This window comes from Marmota flaviventris, chromosome 1 (genome assembly GCF_047511675.1).
Source record: "Marmota flaviventris isolate mMarFla1 chromosome 1, mMarFla1.hap1, whole genome shotgun sequence".
Lineage (NCBI taxonomy): Eukaryota > Metazoa > Chordata > Mammalia > Rodentia > Sciuridae > Marmota > Marmota flaviventris.
Genome location: NC_092498.1, coordinates 216,942,329 through 216,966,517, shown reverse-complemented (window position 1 = coordinate 216,966,517; position 24,189 = coordinate 216,942,329). Strand labels below are relative to the sequence as shown.

General features: G+C 46.2%; 1 protein-coding gene across 1 annotated transcript in view; it reads right to left on the bottom strand.

Annotated features, from left to right (window-relative positions):
• Mllt1 (MLLT1 super elongation complex subunit) overlaps positions 1–24,189 on the bottom strand; it is a 59,221-nt gene that overhangs the window by 25,671 nt on the left and 9,361 nt on the right. Inside the window, exon 3 of the mRNA XM_027952424.2 lies at positions 16,685–16,767. Coding sequence (XP_027808225.1) covers positions 16,685–16,767 — 83 coding nt within the window. The remainder of the gene's footprint in view (positions 1–16,684; positions 16,768–24,189) is intronic.

The following is a 24,189-nucleotide window of genomic DNA, read 5'->3' as shown; positions in this document are numbered from 1 at the left end:
CAGGATTTACACAGCACCTGGTTTTAGCCTCATAAACACTGAGACTGACTCACTGTTCTAGCCATCCATCAGGAGAGGACACTGAGACTTATTGCCATTTGAGCATGTGTTGAAGCCACATGGAATCAATAAAGGCAAACACGCTAATCCACGCATCAAAAGCCTCCCATGGGCCCTGCCAGGTCTTTGAACCAAGTTCTCCCAATGCTGGGTTCCTGGGTTCCCTGGCCCAGGCCCACAGCAAATGAAGGGGGCTGTTCTCACTGCAGCAGGAGAAAAGTGTCGGCAGTTCATTAAGAAAGCAAGGGAAGGAACAGAAAAAGAAGTCCAAGAAACAAATGCCACCAAACCTGAAATCCCAGGAGGCAGTATGACCCAGTCATGTAAGCATGTAAACAGAAGGAGGGGCAGTGAGGCACTCCCACAATAGTGAGACATCTGTACGTCCCTCAGTGTAACAGCATCAAAGAACATGAAAAGTTAGATAGATTATGGCTACCTACACTGCAGGGTACACCACCTGGACACCAGAGAGAACAAGGCAGAGTTACACGTGCAGGCTCAGGAAGGTTCAGAGACAGTAAGTTTAAAAATGCAGCGCGCATACAGACACACACACACACACACACACATTTGGAAGCACACACAACTGACGGCTTATCAGGATTATTTCAAGGCAGTAAGCTGGAGAAAAGACTGTCATTCCTCACAACCTCCATATATCACCTTTGAAACCTATCCGAATTATGAACTCCACCATGGAGCTCGCTGCTCTGCTGCCACTTGACAGAACTGATGCTTACAGCAAACAGACAAAGAAGGCAGACCTGAGCCACAGGAGCTCCTCCATGGATTGTGTCACCCTGAGCAGGTTATTCCTTCTGCTTGTGCCTCAGTTTCCCCGCCTGCAAAGTGGAAATAAGGGAACCCACTTCACATACAGGTGCTCAAAATGCTGCGTATTGGTACATACTCCATGGAGAGAGTCCCCCGGGGTGCCAGAAGAGAATGACCTGCAAAACAGTGAGCAAAAAGTCCACTGCAAGACATGCAAAAGAGTCTAGAACCTGGACAGTCCACTGCTGACCTCGTGAGAAAGCAAGCAAACTGAGCAGAGCTGGGAGGGAGTTCGGCTGTGTCTGTTGTACCCTGGACGTGCTCCCAGGCCCAGAAGCAATCAGACACAAGAAGGCAGCAGGGCAACCATGCCATGGCAGAGCACATTTCTGGGAACAGCCAAGCATGCTTAGGCTTGGGGTGGGCTTCAAAATCTGGAGCCCCAACTCATGGTTTCTCCCAGGCTAACTCCAAAGAGGGAAGGAAGAAGCCTGCAATTTACATGCATGTGTAGAAGGGCAATGTGAGAAAGAAACTTGGGCTGGCACCCAGGGAGAGGGGGAGGGGGCCCAGGAAGAGCCCTGGGAAGCCAGCAGCAGCAATGCAGCTAGACTGAGAGCAGCCTGCAGCCCTGAACCTCAGTATCCCTCTCTACAAGAGGCCACCCCACCTGTGCCACAGGATGGCCATAAGACAAGGAGATACAGGCCACAAACATATGGTGGGGAGTCAGCCCCTCTGCCCACAGCTCCTCCCAGGGTGCCCTGGGTTGGTGCTCATGTGCCCCACCCTACTCCCAGGCTGCTTTCAGGCAGAGTACAGCTCAAGGCCTTGTCCATGCTTGGCATGCCTGCTCGTAGCACCTAAGCCCCCTGTGGGCAGCTGCAGCTCAAGGGCCTGCGCCTTGCACTTCCTGTTTTCTGCATGAAGCTGGTGAAGGCTGCCTTCAGGCATGTGCCCAGGTGAATTTCCCACTCCATGTGGTATCCTAGCTTTCTCAAGAGAACCAGGAAGACACACTGGTGTGGGCAAGCCATGTGCCTGGGAGGGGACCACCACACACAGGGCACACTGCCGGCCCTGCTGTGTCTCCTCTTGTGCACTGCAAGGGCGCCTTGGCCCTTTCAAGGGGTTTTTCTCCCCCCACTCCAGACCCTGCCCTCCTGGAAGTACAGATGCATCCTGGATCCCACCCGGGGGAAGGGAATGATGCAACATGGAAAGACAATCGAGTAGGTCGGCCTGCATTCATGTGGCTTGTCACAACTCAGCAGCCCCCTGACCTTTCTCTGTGTCTGCCACACAATACCCCTTCTGTTCTGGCTCCCTCAGCAACCCAAAGGCAAGCCCTTCCCGCTCAGCAGCATCAACCAGTCAATTGTCCCTGGCAGAGAGCTCTGTGGGCTCAAGGAGGGGCTGCCCGCCTCCTGAACTCTGCAGAGTCCCCAGGAGCCTAGGAGCCTGGGAGCCTGGGAGCCTGGGAAGGGAGCACAGGAGTAGGCGGCTTCCATGCTGCTGATCTAGGGTGATGGTGGAGGGTACACCGAATGAGGAGAACCTGGGTCCCCACTGATGTCACTCTGGACAAGCTCTCTCCAAGGTTCCATTTAAATCAAGGGCAAGAACAAAAGTCTAACAAGCCCTGGCCTGAGAAGAGATTTGTATCCATGAGTCTCTGCCATTCCAAAAAGGGTGGAGAGAGGTGCAGAGCATCTGATGGCCCTGGCAAGTCACCTACCATACCGCCAAGGCAGCTTCCCACAGCTCCCCAATGCAAGTCAGCTAGGACACGTGGAGAAGAGGCCTCCAAGGGTGCTAGGGCTCTGAAGCAACACAATTTAACTCACTTTAAAAAGCCTTTCTGCATGAAGCCATGCACACCTCCTCATCCATTATGCCAAATGCCCTTCCTGTGCTTCAGAGAACTGTGTTTGAGGAAGGCCACAGAGAGTTCATGACAGTCATGGCTGGCTTTGTGAGAGGAGGGGGTAGAAAAGAGAATATTTAATGTTAGCTGTGATGACCCAAATGAAATTCCTTTACATTTCAATGTTTTCAATGTTGGACTGTCCCTTAAAGTCACTGTGTATGCGTACCATGTCTCTCTTCCTCCCAAATGTGCCCCCAAATCACAGGGATAGCTGGCAGTGAAGGGAGACTCAGACTGTGGGAAGGAATCCAGCATCAGAAGTAGGGCAAGGCTGTGCCCACAGGGCTGCGTGGCCCTTGACAGGTGCTATGGGAGTGGCAGCACCCAGGTCAGAGCTCACTTAAGGAACTTGAGCACTTGGGAGGGGGCTGTGCCCTGCATCAGCTGAGAAAGGACAGTCAGTGTCTCTGAACTGGAACAACCTCTTTCCCACCTGCAACTAACTATCTTACCTCTTAGCTTTGTCAAAGTTTCCAAGCTGGAACAAGAAATTAAGTGGCAACCAACTCTCATTTGGAAAAGCAACAGATTTAAGAGGATTCCCTGGGGATATTCAGTCACAAAAAATGCACTGAAATCCAATGGCTGGTCTTAGCTAACAACTCAAAACACAAGACCCAGCTGTGCTGAAAGTGCACCTGCTGTGACACAAGCAGGTGAAGGGTCGGGTCATGGAGTGACACAGCCCAGAGGCCTCAGGAGCTGCCCCAACCAAAGTAATGAAGGAAGGAGAGGGCACTGGGTAGGCCTCAGGCTTGGGACAGGCAGCAACAACTGGCTCCTTCCCACACATGCCCCTAGAACCAAGCTACATTCCTGGGAACCTCCAGGTCATCCCTGGAGATCCCTCCCTGTGGACACTTCAGCACCCACCTTCTCCGGGCCTGACCCGGCTCTCTAATCAAACCAGGACATAGACAAGTACTTCCTATTTGGCAGCCACTGACTTCCTTCTGGGAAAGACTAAGCCAGCTCTGCTCTATAATGACTGATGCTACAGACTGAGGGATGATGGGAACCTCATGGGATTCTGAAGCCACTGCCACTAGATCTTATGCAAAGAGGCAGATGAACCCAGAGGATTCAGAAGACTCAATCATTTATTGAGGGTCTAGAAGCAAGTATCATCTTGTCACCCCTAGCACAACATACTCCAGGGGTCCTCAGTGTGCACAGCCCTGCCCAGCTCTCCAGCTGTCCACCTCCCTCTGCACCCACACATTTGCATCCCAATCATCCTGGCTTTGCCCTTTATATTAGCTGCTCCTTTGCCCAAAAAGTTTCCTGTCCTCACTGACTCTGTGTCACCTGCAGGCCTCTGCATCAATCTCATCTCCTACAGGAAATTCTTCCCTTTCTACCCAGGTCCCCCAGTGCTTGAAACACCCTAAACTTTGGCCTCATGGAGCTGAGGATACATTCTGATGTTGTTGCTTCCATGAATATGTGGTTCTCCCTTGCCCTTTCAGGCTGTGAACACCAAAAGAAATGGGGCCACAACCCCTCTGGATATCAGGCCCCAGACTTAGTAAACATTTGTTGTGTAAATAAATCAATAAAACTCCAGCAAATAAAGAAGAAAAGCAATTCCTCCTCTTCCTCCTCACTGTAAATTGAGAATTTTTTAAGCCCTCAATTGCAAAGAATACACAATCACTGGAGCTGTTCCCTCAGCCTCCAGGCACAGCAGCTCTGCATGGACTACCAGGACGGGCTAGAAGAAACCAGTTGGGTCTGGCACAGGGTTTTTAGATACACTACCAGAACACAATCCATGAAAGAAAAAATAACCATAAGTTGACTATCAAAATATAAAACCTGCTCAGCAAGACGTAAGAGAATGAAGAGAAGAGCCACAGACTCGGAAAAAATATTTGTAAATTATATACCACATCGAGAACCTGTACCCAGAGTATATAAACAACTCTTGAAACTCAACAATAAAAAACTAAGTCAATTTTAAGAGAGAAGAAAAAAGGCAAAATTCTGAACAGATATTGCACTGAAGAAAATATCTGAATAGCAAATAAGTCCATAAAAGCCATGGGGGAGAGGCGACTCAGTTAAGGTGCCCAATTCAGGTCCATAGCACCTGGGCAGCCACAATCAAAGACACAGTGAGTGTCCATGAAGTGCACAGCCTGGGCCTCTGATGCCACAGAATGGAAACGGGAGTGGCTACTGTGGATGCCTGGCAGTTAGCCAGCTCAACAAAGCCATCAACAGACCTAGGAATCCCACTGGATTAGAGTGGCAATGGGCTGACAAAGCACAACTCTGAATACACTCCACGCAGAACTATGCATGTGAGATGGAGGAACTGTGTGTCATGGGGACTGTGTCCCAGGAGAGCTGTTTAGAGACCACTATATACCCACTAGAAAGGGACAGATGGGAGGGGGAGGAAGGAGAGGGAGGGAAGGAGAAAATGGCAAAATGGCTGGACAACACCTTGACACGTGACCCAGCAATCCCCATTCCTGGGTATTTACTCAAATAAACTGAAAACTTATGTTGACACCAAAGTTGGTATGCAAGTGTTCATGGCAACTTTATTGATGATTACCCAAATCTGGAAACAACCCGACACCCCTCCCAGGTGAAGGGACAAACTGCAACACACACTACAACAGAATGCTACTCCGCAAAAGAGAAACAAACTATTCATTCCTGCCACAATTCTGAGGAACTGCAAGTACATTTTGCTAAATGACAGAAACCAGACACAAAGGGCTACATGTTGTCTGATTCTATTTATATGGCAATTGGAAAAGGCAAGCCACAGGGATGAAAAGAGATGTGGGGCTGGGGGCTGGCTTCAAAGGGACAGCATGTGGTAGTCTAGGGGCAGAACTGTTTTGCATGGAACTGTTGTAGCCGGGCATCGCTCTATACATGTCAAAACCCAAAGTGGATTCCACTGAACACAAACTGGAAAAAATAATAGTTGATAATAACCAGAGCGGGATGGGAGGGGACCCGAGATGGAATGCAGACTCACTGATGAATGCATAGCTGCTACAAATGGATGACAAAACACACTGAGGAAGATTCAGGAAAGAGGTAAAACCTCTGACTAGGCTCTGGGAGGTGAAGACAGAACTGCACACAAACACTGTATTCTGCTTGGTGTCTCTCACAGGAGGCCAGCTAGCAATTTTGAAGCTGTATTCCAGGTTCAGCAGCGTTAAAGAAGTAAATACAGCACAAATAATGAGCCGGTTCCTTCCTTTAGAAACAGCAGTGACCAAGAAGCCACCAGGAAAGGGCAATGAATTCCACAGAGCTGGAGTGCAGCTGGAAACATTGGTATGACCAGGCAGAGTTAAAGAAATAAACATGGATGTCAAGGGGAATTTGTTTATATACAATGCCTTTCCCAGCTGTCCTGCAAGAGGCCCAAACACAGTGACATTCCAGTAGCAATGAGCACACTTAGCTCCCAGAATTTGGCTTTTAAATCCCATTCTCCAATTAAAGGAACTAGGACTTTTCAAAGCCATGACTGGCTCTAGAGCTGGGGTAGGGAAACCCTAGGGGACCCAAATGTACAGAAGCACCCAGAAAACCACAGCAACATGATAAAAAGACTCAGAGCACACATGGACAGAGCTCCCACTGGCCAAGAGGACAGCATTTAGGACAACTCAATAAACAAGAGGACTGGATTATAAGCCACAGAAAAAGCAACTATCCAGTTAGAAATTGAGAAGGAAGATTGAAAACCCTGAAATTAAACAACCACTGAGTTAAACAAGAATCACTAGAAAAATTATAAAAATTTGCCTCTTTGGGGTTTTTGCCTTGATTTTGTGGAGCCAGGAACTGAACCTAGAGCCTTGCCCCTGCTAGGCAAGTGCTCTACCAGTGAGCTACAACCAGTGAGCCACAACCAGCCCCAGAAAATACTTTGGGATAAAGAAAACAAAACAATGCACCAAAGCTTACAGAACTCAATACAAGCATTGCTCAGAGGAAGTTCAAAGGTGTGAATGCCTACATTAAAAAACAATCAGCCACTAACTGTCCACCTTAAAGAACTAGAAAAAGAAGTAAACCCCAAACTAAGCCCAAAGCCAGAAGAGCAGACAAGAACAGAGATAAATAAAACAGAGAACAAGAAACAACAGAGTGAATCAAATTATTTGGTTCTTTGGAGAGATCAACTAAATGGACAAACATTTAGCTAAACTAAGGAAAAAGCAAGAACACACAAATAACCAAAATCAGAAATAAAATTAACAACTACCAAGCTGACAGAAAGTGAAAGAATCTAAGAGGACACTCCAAACAATCATACCGCCACAAATGTGAAAATCTAGAGAAAATGGACATATTCCTACAAATGAATTACCAAAATTGAATCAAGAAGCAGCAGAAATTCCCAACAGATCTATAACAAGAGAATGAATCAGTCATCAAAAACTTCCCTGAAAGTCCAAAACCAGATGGCTTCCCTGTGGACTCCACCAAATATTCAAAGAAGAAAGAGGCCTGCGTTGGAGCTCAGGGCTCAGTGCCCACTGAGCACGTATAAGGCCAGGGCTCCATCCCCAGCTCCAAATAAAAAATAAAAACAAAATGAATAATGACCACCAACGTACTCAACTCTACCAAAAGGAGAAGAGGAGGGAACCCTGCCTAACACATTCTATGAGGTCAGTATGAGGTCAGTATGAGCTCAGCATTACTACCCTGATACTAAAGCACAAAGATGCCACAGGAGAACCACAGACCAATATTCCTTATGAAGAGACACAAAAAATCCTCAAGGAAACACCAGCAAACCAACCTAATAGCACATGAAAAAGACAGTGCATCAAACAAAAAGGGACTGTCCCAGGAATGCAAGGACGGTTCAACATAAAAATCAATCGACATAATTCAGCACATTACTAGCAGGAAAGAAAATACCCACAATTTTCTCAATAGAAGCAGAAAAGGCATTTGAAAGGATTTAACACCTGTTCATGATTTTTTTAAATTTATTTTTTAATTATAGATGGACACAATGCCTTTATATATTTTTACATGGTGCTAAGGATCAAACCCAGTGCCTCACACATGCAAGACCAGCGCTCTACCACTGAGCCACAACCCCAGCCCCACCTGTTCATGATTAAAAAAAAAAAGTACACAAGGAATAGTCTCATAAAAGAAATGTGTTTGGTCTCTGCCCCCAGTCCTGGCACAGAGCTCCCAAAACCCTTGTAACTTCCTGGGTGATGGGTATAGGGGGGACAGAAGCAGGTTTGTTGTGGGGAAACCCATAGGTTTGGTGTCAGAAATGTGAGTAGAGAAAAAAAGTGTTGCTGTTGTTTTTCTCTCCTCTTAGAAGGTACTTCCTTAATCCAATAAAGGGCATTTATGGAAAACCCCACACATGACATCACAGTTAACTGTAAGACTGGAGACTCTCACCTAAGGTCAGAAGCCCACCAGGAAGTTCCTCTTACCAGCGCCACTTGACACTGCTGGAAGCCCTGACTAGCGCAATCAAACAGAAACAGAAACAAAAGTCAACCACACTGAAAAGGAAGAGGTAAAACTAGCTCCACTCACAGAGGCATGACTCCATTACAGAAAGTCCTAAAAAGACAAAGACTACTAAAGGTAACAAACAAATTCAATGAAGATGCAGGGTGAAAGGCCAACATGCAAAAAATCAGTGGTGTTTTTATCCACCAGCAACGCGTGAACAAAAAACAAATCAGGACAATTCCATTTACTTAGCATTCTAAAGAATAAAATACCTAGGAATAAATTTAACCAAGAAAGGGCTGGGGATGTGGCTCAAGTGGTAGCACGCTCGCCTGGCGTGCGTGCGGCCCGGGTTCGATCCTCAGCACCACATACAAACAAAGATGTTGTGTCCGCCAAATACTAAAAAAAATAAATATTAAAAAAAAAAAAAAATTAACCAAGAAGGTAAAAGACTCTCCAAAACACAAAACCTTGCCGAAAGAAATTAAAGGCCTAATTAAATGAAATGACATACAATATTCACAGAACTGGAAGACTTAATATTGCTAAGATGGTAACAATCTCCAGAGTCAATGCAATCCCTATCAAAATTCCAATGGAATTATTTGCAAAAATGGGAAAGCCAAATCTCAAATAATCATAAGGAAAGATGCTATGGAATGAATGTAGTTTGTCCCCCACCCAAAATTCAAGCTGAAACTTGACTTCCATTGTGACATTGTTGGACGTGGAACATTTAGGAGGTGACCTGGTCATCAGCAAGGAGTAAAGCTTTTCTCATGGACTAAGTTAATGCTGGCTCTTGTGGGACTGGATTAGTTACTACAAAAGCAAACTTTTATAAAATGAGGTCACCCTGCCTGTTCTGTCTCTTCCACACATACCCTAGTATCCTTCTGACTTCTGCCACATTGTGAAGCAGCAAGACGCCCTCATCATATGCAGCTGCCCCTTCTTGGATTTCCCAGACTCCCAAACCAGACGCCAAAATAAACCTCTTTTCGTTATAAATGTCCCAGTCCCAGGCATTCTATTAGAGTATAGAAAATAGAGTAGGACAAACAGCAAAGAGCCCAGAATAAACAAAATCATACTGAAGCAGAGGAGGAAAATCTGACAGAGTTAGGAAAAAACTCATACTTTTTCCAATTTTGAAACTTCCTAGAAAACAACAGTAATCAAAACAGTATGGTCCTAGTATAATGACAGCCATATAAACTAATACTATGGAATTAAGAGTCCAGTTTTAAACCCAAATTCTATGGCCACTTTATTTTCAACAAGGATGCTAAGATCACTCAATGGGAAAAGAATAATCTCTTCAATAAATGGTGTGGGTCATCTGGAAAAAAACTGCATAAAAGAATGAAGCTGGACCCCCTACCTCACTCCACACACACACAAAAGTTAACTTAGGGAAGACCAACTACATAAAGATAAAAACTAAAACTACACTGGAGGCTGGGATGTAGCTCAGTGATAGAGCATGTGCTTAGCGTGTCCAAGGCCCTGGTGTGCTCCCCAGCTCCAAACAACAAAGCAAACACCATAAAACTAGTATAAGTGAACATGAGGAGTGATTCTTGATGACCTCAGAGTTGGTATTGGAGGCACAGGCTTGATACTAATAGTGCAAGCAACAATAATGACAAAATAGATAACCGTACTTCATAAAAACTTAATTTGGTACATAAAACAACCTTATCAAGAATGTGAAGACAACCTACAGAAGGAGGGGAAATATTTGCCAATCACAAGTTCCACAATGCAATAAGAAAAGAACAATTTGAAAATGGGCAGATGTACACAGACATTTCCCCAAAGAAGATATACAAATATCCAAGGAGCCCATGAAAAGATGTTGAACGTAACAGCCACTAGGATGGCTATCATGTGAAAGAGAAAACAAGCACTGCTAAGGACAGGGGAGAAGGAAGCATCATACACTGCTGGTGGAAATGTAAGATGTACACTCACTGTGGAAGACTTTGGCAGTTCCTCAAAACTTTAAACAGAACTACCACATGACCCAGAAGTTCCACTCCCAAAAGACTGGAGAACTGGTCCTCAGACACGTGTATCTACACACTTGTCAGAGCAGCTAGCTGTATTCACAGCAGCTCAGAAACGGCCAAGTGTCTATCCATAGACGAAGGGGTAAACAAGTTGTAGGATAGTCAGTTCACATTATTCATAGACTCCATACTTGTTAAGTCACCTACTCACTAAAGTTTATTTGTAAACCCAAAATACTCAAGGCTTTCATAGTTATTTGTAAATATATGCAGAACAGTAAAAACTCCAAACTGCCCAATGGACTCATTCCCAGGGGACATGGGACGAGGTGGTGCTGTCCACTTGCTGCAGCTCGCCCTGTGAACACTGTGCCACATTCTCCACATTTTTGTACTCCCCCACCCCACTTTGGCTGTTTAAAAGGAGCTCTAAGCATACTGCTACAGCACTGTCCAGTGTTCCTGAGGCAAGAAGAGAAAACGTTTGTGTTCAATGATGAGCTTCACTCAGGCAGGACTTATAATGCTGATGGCCATGAGTTTAGCATCAATGAATCAACAATATAAAATAGGGTGTCTTTAAACAGAAACACACATAACAAAGTTATGTATTCATCAGTTGATAGAAGGTTGTGACTAGAAGAACTTATACATGAAACGGGGCGGTATTTGCCAACTCAGTGTTTATTCTCAAATAATGAGAATTGGCTATGGTGCACTCAGCCAGGAAAGCAATGGTGTACAGGTTGAGCATTCCTAACTTGAAAGTGAAAACACTTTGAATTTTGGATTTTCACATTATAGATGCTCTATGGGTAAAGTCTATACAAATAACCCATAATCCCCAAAACTCCAAAATCTGAAAAACTTGTAGTCCTCAACCTGTCCTGGTATAGGCCACAACCTGGATAAGCCTCAAAAGCAGGCTGCGTGAAAGCAGTCACCAGGTGCAAAAGGTCCCATGTTACATGATTCTACTTACCTGAAATGTCCACACCCCACAAATCCATAGACCAGAAAGCAGATTAGCAGTTGCCAGGAGAGGACAAAGGGGAAATGGAGAGTGAAAGTTCCTGAGTACCCTCCTCAAGTGATGAAAAACTTTTGAAACTAGAGGAGAGGTGGTAAATGCCCCTAAACTGAACGCGTTAAAATGGTTAGAATGCACTTCATGCAAACGTCACCTCAATTTTGAAGAATTCCTTGGGACACACATGCATGACTTATGCTATCAGATGAAGGCCTCCTTGAGAGAAAGGGAACTCTTTACAAATAAGTTGCTCCTACCAATTGGTTACAAAAAAAAAAAAAAAAAAAAAAATGCAGCCCCCATTAAAACCTAGTGTTCAACACCATGTAAAGCATAATTCCTTCACTTTACAGACTAAGCCATATTCAAAGGCAAACACACAAGCGAAAAGCTCACCGTGCACCATACAAGCTGATGTCTGAGAAAGAACCTTTTCTGTTCTGGTTATAGACCCCTCCAGAGAAGTCAAATAGCATCTTTTGGTCCCTAGGACCTCCACCTCCTCAGGCCTTCAAAAGCCCCCAGGCTCTTCTCCCCTTGCACTCTGCTGCCTGGCCATCCACAATAACAGCGGCTAGTGCATGTGGAATGGCCACTGGGCTAAGGCTTCACCTGCTGCCCTACCTGAGTCTTCCAAGTTGATACAGGCAGGATCTCCACCTTACGGAAACAGAAACTGAGGTTTAGAGAGGTCCCCTGCACCAGTGGTGACAGAAACACTTCCTGGAAGTTGAACCCTTGTGTACCTGCTTCCAACCTACACCATTAGCTGGTCTCCCCACCCAGGGTGGCCACACGACCATCCCCATGCTAAACTTGGTCACCTTCCCCTTGATTTCTGACCTTACATTCAACTTATCCTTTTGGGTATTTTAATAGTTCACTAAATATACAATTACTATATTATTCCTTTCATTCTTATTTAGATTACATTTAATTTTCATACACGTCTAACTTGTATTATCTGTTGAATGCTTACAATAAACATCATAAAATACTCAAAGACACAATCTATGCCTCCTGAAACAATCTGTGAATCCCCAGTGTAATTCACGGTGTGGAAACACACAGAACACTGAGTTTTGAAGAATGAGTTTTGAAGAATGGCACATATTTTGTAAGTGAATAAATGACAGTAAGACTTCCATTTCATTACTTCTGTATGCTACTGTATGCATCCACATGCTCCCATTTAAGATAGCTAATACAGAGGTATGCCTCATGCAAGGTATCTGACATGTGCTGACACCCTTGTAAAAGATATCTAACAAGCCTTCAATAAAAGCTATTTGAGCACAATAGATTCGAGTGAAATATCATAATATTTCTGACTTGCTGCTGAACGAATAACCAATAGATTACTACCAGATGCAAGCCTGGCTCCCTGAAGACAGAAAAATCAGCACACATCCATTCACCACAGCCTTGGTTCAAACAGCTCTCCATACCTAGATAAACTGTTTTTGCAATCAACTGATACTCAGTTTTTCACAACTGTCTGATCTTTACAAAATTTGAGAAGCAGGGACCCACATTTAGGTAATAAAGGCAATGTAATACAAAGAATAATACTGTCTCTGTCACCTAAGTGTAAGTAAAAACCCAAATTTATTGACAACAGTCATCCTAGGTCACGTCTGTCTCAGTTATTTAAGCAACAGGTGTGTGTCTGCTCGTAGCTGACTCTGAGTCCAGTCCTGCCAACCCCTGTGGCCTTCACCAAGAGACTTATCCAAGAGCTCCCCCTTCCACAGCTTTGGGTGGGGGGTCCCCTCCTCCTCCCTCTTCCACGGCCTGGGTGGCTCCTTCCCTCGGGGGCTCATCTGGAGGCACTAGCTGGTGCACCACACACACACACGCCACCACAGTGGAGATCAGGGTCTGCGTGCCTGCACTGTCTGTGGTGGGGTCACCTCCTGGACTGCCTTAGTCCAGGACCCTCTAAAAAGAACACAGAATTCCCAATGAGCAGGGTCAGAGCATGAGCAGGCAGTCAGCCCTTGTTCTGAGACCGTGCTGAGAGACACATGGCAATTGTCTGAAGAGGAGGCAGTGGACCCAGGCGCAGCCACCATAGCCTCTGCAGGAGTTGTTCAGACCAACATCTGGCATGGGAATGCAGCCTCTTCTCTTTCATTGAAACAGAAAAACTGGCCCTCCTCCAACGGGGTTCAAATGAAACCACATACTGAGATCTAAAAAATCCACTACACCTAAAACAGGAGAATTTTACTATATGTAAATTATACCTTGATAAACCAGATTTTTTAAAAATACCTTGACCTGAAGCCAAGAGTTGCTGGGGATTGCTGGAGGCCACAGAGCAGGGAGCAGCACACCCGCTCCTTCCAGATGGAAACTGGGATGTGGTACTGTGTTGGGGAAGCACCTCAGGGCCTTTCAAAGAACAAGACAATGGGTGCTGCAGAAGAACATGGAGTCCTGTACCACCCATTCAAGCACATAAGACACACCTGAAATAAGGCCCTGAGGATCTTGAAAGAGCAGTCAGGAATCCAGACAACCCCTTCAGAGAGGGCCCCTTGTCTTCTTGAATCCCCAGCACAGAGGAGGATAATGAGCCCAGTAGGGGCAGTCCTATGTCCAAAGGACTGCCCAGTCCCTTTCCCCATCAGGGGCAGAAAGTAAGGGGGATAGAACCACAGAGAACTCAGGACAAAAACAGCCCTGAAATCTGGAGATCAGACCCAGGCAAGCACTGCTCAGGTGTGGGCTACAGGATAAGGCAGGTGTGTGACCTGAGCTCCCTCAGGTTCCTGCTACGTGTGCGTTGCTCCAACGCTGGGGGGCCTGGCTGCCAGCTGGCCTGAGATTCCCCACACAGGGTGAGGATGGGAAGCAGGGTCTGAATGAACAGTACTGCCAAGGACCTGCCCATCCTGCCTCCAAGCCCACTCCCAGTCTGCGGGAGGGAGGTCCTGGAAGTCCACATACAGCTGCTCCATGCTGCTGGGGGCCAGGCGATAGCACAGGCCGCTCCCAAAGGCCGGGAATACAATTTTTCCTCTGTGGGTTGCCCACCCACCTGCAGACGCAAGGCTGAACAAGATGTCCATGAGTGTGGGATGACAACTCAACTCTAAGGATGCTCTGGAACATGGACCAAAACAAAGAAAAGGAGCAGGAGTGGCCTCCTCTCAAGTACCAAGCATCGAGGTGCTGAAGTGCTCTCCCCCAGTGAGGTGAACTTCCTTCCACTGTCCCTACTACTGCATGTGCTAAAGAGCAGAGGACACCAGGCCAAGTCTGCTGGGGCCTCCATCCTCAGCAGATGGCAACCTCAGAAATGAGAACACCAAACTGACTATGTCCTGTGGCAAGCACGAACCTTGACCAGTTCCTGGTGGGCAGCCATACGAGAAGGAAAGCAGCAGACTCCTGCCAGGAGTAGGGAGGTAAAGGAGACTGCAGCTTTCTGGGTCACAAGTGTGAAGCACTCCTCTCTGCTTACAAAGGGCTCTGATTGGCTCATCAAGAAGCTGGGGACGCTGGGCCCATGAGGCAACTAAGACCTGTCTACCTTCCTTCAGTTGGTACCACACAGACACCACATACGTTCTCCCTCCCACAGAGATCAGCAGCCCAGGCACAGCAACAGGCCTACAGTAAACTGTAGAGGCCACACCAAGGGCCAAGAGGATTCTAGCAGGGGCCTCTGCGCTAGCACTGAGTGTCCTGCTCTAGAAGAGACGGCTTGGCCAGGACTCTCCAGCCTAGCAGAGATGACATTCTCAGGACACAGGGTCCCCTGGGCCAGGTGAAAGAGCTCCAGGAATCAGCGTCCACCTCAGCAGCCCTAACTGGCTACATGTTCAGCCCTCAGTAGGGAGAGGAAGGTCAAGGTGCCAGGAACCATAAGTGTCAGAAACACAAAAGCCCACAGACCCATGGGACTCCAACTGCTTCTGACCTCAAAGGTACTCTTAGTCAAACCAGGGAAGTTTTGACCAGTCCCAGAGATTCTGTCCCCTGCCACACCCTGAAGAATGCCAAGATAAGAGCACTCAGCAGAAGGACTCCGGCCTTCAACTACCCTAAAAGTGGCTAATGGGGTTGCTCCTCCTCCACACATTCACTGAGGGGTCTTGAGAGGCTGGGTGCAGGTCTGCCAGGGGACTTGCCCCTGGGACCTAAGGAGTCTACCTGCAGACTGGCTCAGCTCTGCTGCCATGAGGTCTGGTCACCAGCTTCTGTGGTCTCCATCCCACAAATGTCACAGAACGAGCCAGGTGTCTGTGAACAGCCTTTCAGATTTCAGGAGGCCTTGTACCTGAAACCTGGCTGAGTCACACCTGCCACTGGGCTCCAGTGGGGTGGCACACCTAAGTGTCACCTGAGAGCGCCATAAGGCCAGGGAGTCTGTAAAACAGTGTGATTCCTGACTCCTGTTTCCCAGTGGGTATAAACAAAGGAACTCTTTACAGCAAAGTGGGCGGTACCCAACAGCCAGAGACCTACTCCTTGAAAGACAGTCTAGTTGCAATTTGCAGAAGAGCAGCCAGAATGGCCTGAGCCAGGAAATGCCACCACTGGCCCCTTGGTGGCACCTGTGAGCATCAAAAGCAGGCTGCAGGGCAGCCTCTTTTTTCAATTACAGAGCAAAAAAAAAAGTTTAGAAACTACAGACTGGGAAAATAAAAGCCCTAAAATTGCATAGCATAGTGTAGAGATGGTAGTCTATGGTTTATTACACATTGAAAAACAACTAGAAGAGCTTGAAGGTTCCCAACACACAGAAATAACATCCAAGGAGAAGAAAATGCTAATTTTCCTATTTAGTCACTATACATTGTAGACATGTCTCAAATTTTAACACTGTACCCCACAAATAAAAGCACATTTATGTCAACTTAAAAATAATTTTAAAATATACTGGGGAAAAAAATCTCCTGGAATCCTCCCATCCATATTACCCTTGCTGTCACTGATGACACATGTAAGTCCTCTCTATACCTATTACACTTGTAACTTACTTCATTCATGAACAGTATTAACAACTCCTTCCCCTGAGGGTCATCAAGGTCCTACTCAGAAGAGGCATATAACTACCCCACCTAGTCGCTGCTGTGACATCGAGACTACTTCCAGCTCTCTCTCACCACATATGGCCCAGTGAATGACCCTCAAGGACCCTCACAGAACCCGCCCATCAGGACATGTCATGCTTTCTCAACTTCCAAGGAGGCCATCTGGGGCCCCAGGAAAACTGCGGAACTCCACACCAGCATATGCTCACTGGCAGTCCCTGCAATGCATATTATCTGCACAAGCTACTTCTGTCTCCTCCCTGTGAGCTGCCTATGGTACCCGCTGCCTAGGGGTCTCTAATGGGATGCACATCCTGCTCATTGCTCTGGAAGATCCTACCTTGTTTTTGAAGTACACCTCGATGGGCATGATGAAGCCAGCGTACCCCGACTCCTCCACTTTGTAGGGGGGCTCCTTGCACACTAAAAAGAAAGGGAAAACCATCCATCAGCCTCCTGCTCTTCCAAAGGCCCAGCAAGCAGCAGTAGCAGCTCCCCCACTCTGCTGTCCTCCCTCCTTCTGAAGGCAGCTTTTCAGGAGGGCGTGCTCCCCTAGGGAAGTCAGGAAAATTGCATGCCAAAAGGTGCCTGGGAAATAAAAGGGGGCAGAGCTGGACAGGAGAAAGGTGAATGGACCACTGGAACATCCAGCAGACAGAGTAGGAAGGGGCACAAGACTCTGTCTTCTAGGCACTTCTTCCTGCCAGAGAAGGCTGCACAAGTTCAATTGACTCAGGTATGAAAGACCTGGAGCCTCAGCCTCAGACCCGACAGTCCTGACCTCCTCATCACTGGCTACACCATGTGCACACACCCCACTCTGTGCCAGGGACAGGCACACAGGATATGCAGGAAGGATCTCAGAGGGTTCTGCTCCTGGGTTCTACATTAGCACCAAATGAGAACAGTCCAAGCCATTTGAACAGCCAGCCTAATTAACCCAAAAATTAAAAAAAAAAGGGAAGAAACAAACAGTAAAATATATATAAAATTATATATGCCTATAATTTCATTCAAAGTAAACCATTCATGTTTAAAATAAATAAAATCTTAAAAACATGGTAAATTTAAAAAATTTTTAAAAAAAATCCATGTTTCCACATTTCTACAGACATTACATATATTCCACATTTATACAGACCATGAATATACTATTCCCCTGCTTTTAACTAAAATCAGGACATAAAGATCAAATCCCTTATTCTCCATCCCTCCCTCTCCAGAGGCTACCATTCCTGGGAGAAAGGAAGAATCCTGCCAATTGCTTGTGAGGTTTTTTAACCACTTCCCTGAGGTTGGAAAGATATGTGAAGTTTGCATACTGAATGACATATCTCAGTGAGTTTGGGGTAAGTCTATAAAGCCACCATCATTACCAAGGCCAGAGGCATTCCTTCACCTCCCAGAGCTTCCTCCTGCCCTTTGATTGTTTTTCTCTTCCTAAGAATATTTAATGAAGACCTACTCTCTGAGCAATGTTAAGCACACAATACAGTACCAACAACAATCAGATTCTACTAATCTAAAGATTGCTTTAGTTGACCACCACCACCCTATACCCTGTCCCCAGCCCTGGGCAGCCACCACCCCAATCGGCTTCTCCGAGTTGGACTACTGTAGATGCCACATATAAGTGATATCACATAGTGTTTACCTTTCTCTGTCTGACATACTTCATTTTAAAATATCAATTGTTAAAAAAAAAACAAACTTACAAATTCTGGGGCCCACTAAAGAATTAACTTACATATCTGCATAAGTAAGTTAATTCTTTAGTGGGCCCCAGAATTTGCTAGAAAACAGTGAAACATAATGAAACATGACTCTTATATTTAAACCTTAATTAGCTGGGTGTGGTGGTGCACACCTACAATTTCAGGTACTAGAGAGACTGGGGCAGGAGGATCACAAGTTAAAGGCAACGTGGGCAACTGAGCAAGAACTCGTCTCAAAATAAATAAAAAGGGCTGAAGATAAAGCTCAGGGGTAGAGCTCCCCTGGGTTCAATTCCCAATGCAAGAGGGGGAAAAAAAAAAAAGGACTTTTCTTTCAAAAAAAAAAAAAAAGAAAAGGCTCTTAAATATCAACCTTGTATGTATATATAGAAACAAACTTGGCAAGCAGGGAGGGCAAGCCTAGAGTGACTAGGGACCCTTGAAGGTAGGACTAAACAGCCAGCCTCGCATGGAACCCAGTCTGCAAACTACAGGGAGGGAAAGGCAAACTATAGGGAGCCTGTGGCTCCTGAAGCCTGGAGCTGCAAAAACTGGCACAGGGGTCAGTGATACCAAGGCTCCTTCTTACCCACCTCCACTGTCCCCCTGATGCAGCCCCCGGTTCCCTCAGGGCCCAGCTCCACACCAATGCCATCACTCTCCAATCCCCTGGCTGCCACTGCTTCCCCTCCAGCTGCCTGCCCTGTCCCTACAATAGTCCTACCACTCACCTCCATGCAGTAACCTTCTAAAGTCTATAGCAACCACCTCTGCCAGGCACTCTAGCCACTTCACTGACACCAGGCTCTGCAGGTAAACCACTGCTGCTACCAACTGCAGTAACTACACCTGGCTCACTCCTCCATTCCTTCAGTCCACTGCTCATGGTCTGACAGTGTCAGGGACTTAGAGGACAACAGAAGCCACAATGAGCCCCTTGTTGTCACTTTCAAACTGGGTAAGGCAGGAGCAGTCCTGCCTGCTGGACAATCTGGATCAGTAGGGAGAATCTTCAGCCTGGGGAGAATTGTCCCAGATGGCTTACAACTAAATCTCCATTCCAGCCTGTCTCTTTTGGCTCCTTGGAGAGGTTGCTGGAGATGTTGGACAGGGAACTCAGATATTGCCCACCCACACAGACTTATGATGCATCCCTAAATCTGCACCTCTCCTCCAGTGCCCCACAGTCAGGGACCCAGGTTGCCCAACACTCACCCAAGGACCTGAAGGAAACTGGCTCCTCTCCCAAGGCTCACCTGTCACCAATGGCTATCAAACGGGCCTTCAAACTTATAAACTGCCCAAGAATGCAGCCCCTGGCCCACATGCTATACCTCTCAACAAGGAATACTTCCTAACACCTCACCAGCCACCTAGCCCTAAGTTTACTTCTACACCATTCCTGCGTGGGCAGCCAGAAAGATCTAGACTTTTTTTTTTTTTAGTTTGGAGGGGGCCACGGTGTCCCCCAAGCTGACTTCAAACTCTTGAGTTCAGCTCAAGCAATCCCCTGACTCAGTCTCCCGAGTGGCTGATGTGACAGACACATGCCATCTTGCCCACCTTAAAAACAAGATATATTCAAAGGGGCAAATTAAAAAATAGGATTGGGCTCTTAAGAAGATATTACAGGGGTTGTAGCTCAGTGGTAGAGCACTTTGCCTAGCATGTGTGGGGCACTGGGTTCCATCCTCAGCACCATATAAAAGTAAATAAAGGTATTGTGTCCATCTATAACTAAAAAAAAAAAAAAAAGAATATTACAAATATACACTGTTTTTCAATTCAATTGGATGAATAGAAATTAAAGGAAAGAAGAAGGGCAAAAAGACACATTTTGTTAAAAAAGTGAGACATGAAGAAATAATTCAGCAGATTAAATGATCCCGCTGACAGCGGCTGCCATTTCTATGCATCAACTATGCAGTGCTCACCTCAGCTCACTTACTGCTCACAATGATCTTAAAAGAAGATGCAATTTTTCTCATTTTACAGATGAAAGATTTAAGCCCAGGAAAGTTAAATGATGAGCATCCAAAAAGAAGAAAAAGGAGGAAATACACAGATGGAAGGAAACTGTCCCAGGTGTAGATAACTTTCCAGAACTAAAATAAAGACACCAAAATGTCATAATACACTGAACAACAGTAACAAAAATCCCAGCAACATTGTCACATGAAACATCCTAAATGCTTCTGGAAAGAAAAACAGGACATAGCAGCAGCACCCAGACGCACAGCCTCAGACTCTTCAGAGGGATGAAGGACGCTTTCAGAGTTCTAAACCATATAATTCTAGTAATTCTCATCCAGCATGTGACACCCAACCCCACCATCACTCTGCTGTAAGAGGAGAAGGACTCAAAGAGGTCCCTGCCCACATAGCTTTCCTAGGGAACTTCTTAAGTAATGAGCCTCTTGGGACAGCACTTGAGAAACTGCACTAGTAAAAGGAGAAAATAACCAAAACAAAGACGAACAAATCAAATCCCCCCAAGGAGCGCAGTGAAGAAAAGGGCCAGCGTGAGAGCCAGAGAGAAGCCAATCTGATTAGAGGTGGAAGGCAAAGGGAAGCACACGGAATGCTCAGAGTAAAGAAAAAGACCAAAGCAACACTCCACCAGACAAAGACAAGTGACATGGTCAAGACAGGAGAAAAGGAAGATGTGCGAAAGACACAAAACAAAAAGCAGCTGCAAACAGTTACTCAAAAAATCATAGCCCCAAGTTTTACCCAAAATGCTGAAAAGAACTGATTCTGACCTTGAGGGCTTTAGAGTTAGAAATTAGGGACACGGTGAAGAGGAAAGAAACCCTGACATCTCACCAGTCACCCAGGTCAGCGCTGCTTCATTTTTCAGAGACACTCTCCCGTCAGGGAATGAGGATCTGAGTTTCAGTTCAACAAACTTAACCACATCAAGAGCTACCCTCAACAGAAGGGTGAAGGAAGCTCAAGAAAAGGCAGGGCCCCTGATCAGGTCCTTTTCATTCACTCATTCATTCAATAAGTACTTGGTACGGGACCACAGCATCCTTGCAATCACCGGGGACAGAGAAACAAACAAAATAGATAGAACTTCTACTTGCAGGTGGGGGAGGAGATAAATAAATATGTTAAGATGGTGCTAAGAAGAAAAATGAAACAAGCTCAGCAACATGAGGCTATGTAGATGTGTTGGGGAAAGAGACTACAATTCAGACTCAGCAGGGAGAGGATGTCCCAAAAGGACCACGGGTTCCATCTGTGGAAGAGCCCAAAGGTAAGCACGGCCAGGCTCATCTCATCATGCAAAGTCACAAAAGAAGCTGCTGGGAAAAGGAGTGGAAAAGCACATCCTGAGCATGGGCAAGGCCCTGGGTTCTATTCCCAGCGTGAAAAACAAACAAAAAAAAGCCATAAAAAGAATGAAAAGCAAATCATTTAACTATAAACAATGTAGAAAGGACGGTGGAGAAATAGAGGTATTTTGGGATAAGTTCCAATCTTTCATGCTGGTAAATCAATAAACATCATTTACATTTGAAAAACAAATCAACCTAGAAATAGTTAGCAAATCAGCTGGTGTTAAGAACACACTCTAGGGCTGGGATTGTGGCTTAGTGGTAGAACACAGGGCGGGACCCAGGTTCGATCCTCAGCACCACATAAGAATAAAGGCATTGTGTTGTGTCCATCTACATCTAAAAAATCTCTCTCTCTCCTTTAAAAAAAAAAAAGAACACACTCTGGAAAAGGTTAGAAAGATTGCCGGTAGGGTAGGGTGGTAAGATTGGGGGAGGAGATGGGAATCTACCACTCTCTACCTCAACCATTTCTGCCCTATTCAATTGTTATAATGAATGTGTATTTGATGTGAAAGATACTTTTTAAATATATGAAATACCATTCCAGAGGATGGAATCCTCTAAGAAATTCACCCACCACTCTTAAGAGTTGATCTACTTTTCATTGAAAACTGGAAAGATGTACTCTGACACAATTTCTCTCAGTGCAACAGAGTGAACTGGGTATTTAGTCTTTGATAGACTTGATGACCTCAGCAGTTCTCTTGAGATACATTCGAAGCAGCTGCCCTGTACTAGACACCCAGACAGACTGCAACAAACAGGTATCAGCCACTAATAGAAAGGTAGCCACAAACTGACACTGTAGGGGAATGAGCGTCACCCACCACTCCATCTTTCAGGGACCTGAGAATGTGCCCTCAAGCAGGTGCCTGGCCTGCTCTGTTCCATCCTTTTCCACGTCTTCCTCCCAGGAATCCTGAGAGGCCCCAGGCTGCAGGTCTGTCACGAGGAACACAAGGTGTGACACCAGGCATGGAGTAAAAGCATGATGAATGCAAATCGTTATTACGTGACTTCTAGGAACTGCTTGGGCATGCATGGTGGGAACTGAAGAGAAAACAGCTTCTAAGCAGATGCAAACCATCATCCTGGGTTGGTCCCCATGCTCCAAGCACAGGAAGAAGGGGAGAGGACAGACAAGGGAGAGGGAGAAGGAGAATGCAGTGGATACTGCCAGAGTTGAGAAAGGGAGGCAGCTTCAGCTTATGCTCTACCAGCATCACAGGTGACATCTGGACAAATGTCTGGCCATGCCAGTAATTAAACCAGCAGTGGCTGGTTGCGGCCCAAGGGCAGTTTGCTAACCTCCTCCCACCCACTTTAAAGCATGAGCAGCTGACCTGGCCCTTTAAAACTGTGTCACCATCTATAAAAGCACAACGTGGTAAGAACAAGCCTGGACCCTGTCTATGGACAGCCCAGCAGGAAGTGCTATGCAAATGGCTTTTTTTTTTTTTTTTTTTTTTTGTAGCTGTAGATGGACAGAATGCCTTTATTTTACTTGTTTATTTTTTATGTGATGCTGAGGATCGAACCCAGGACTTTGCACATGCTAGGCAAGAGGTCTACCACTGAGCCCCAGCCCCAGCCTATGGCTCATATTCTTTTTATTAAAAAGTGCTGAGTATTTGCTGTTGTCAGTAACCCTATCTGCCATCTTCTAAAAGGCTAGGAATAAAGAAAAAGGGAGAAGGTGAAGACAAAGCAAAAATGAGGAGGGAAAGGAGTGGCTGAATACTGAAGAAACTATAAGAAAAAGAAATGGCTGCTGTTAGCGATGTCAAGTGCATATCCTTTCAAAGTGCAGTTTCTACTTCTTTGGCATTTCACTCCCTGCTCAACAGCTAGCCTCTTACAGGCAAGCTTTCTAAACCACTCCTGTGGCCCTGGAACACCTGCACTGCAGGTGGAGGGGTCAGGGGTGGCCCTGCAGCAGCTCCACACCCCCCAGCACAGCAGTTCCCCTTGAACACACCTGTTCAAGGAATATTTATTGGGGGCTGGGGTGTGGCTCAGTGGGAGAGCACTTGCCTAGCATGCACAAGGCCCTAGGTTCATCCCCAGCACTGGAGGGAAAAAAGTATTGTACCCCCCATAATGTGCCAGGCCTTGAGCCTCACATTGGGAACTCAATGATGAGAAAACCAGCTCTAGCCCCCCAAAACACTCAGAAGAGACCAACCTTGTCCCCAGATTTCCCACCAAAGCCTTGCCTAGGGTCCTTTCTAAGAAAGCCATCTCTGATCATAAAGAGGGTTAATTCCCAATTCTGTTCCTTCAGACCATGTCCTGTAGAAAAGCCAGGGCCACCCTGCCACAGGTGGAGACATGGGTGGGGTACACAAAAGGGGCACTCATGTTTAACAAGCAGCAGCCTATGTGGGACTGGGTAGGGGAGCCAAAACAGGTGACAGGAACTCCTTTTCTTTTTTCTACTCCACATACTATGAACTCTTAGAATGGCACCTTAATCCAACTCAGGCCCAGTGAGCAATGTCCTGAGTACTCACCACCTGGCTGCCATCTAAATGATGACAACAGTCACCACTTTCTTTCCATTCCCCTGTGACTGACTCCACAGTTGGAGAAGAGTCTGGTGCACTGTGTGGAGGAGGAGGGTGAGGACCACCTCAACATCAGCCTGGCTGGGCAGCTCCCCAACCCCAGCACTTGCTACAGAACACTTTCCCTCCATCTTGACACAACACATGGGCGTGTGGGTCCCACTTCCAGGAGGCAGGGACAGATCTTTGGAGAAGGACCGCTGGGTAGGTTAGCAT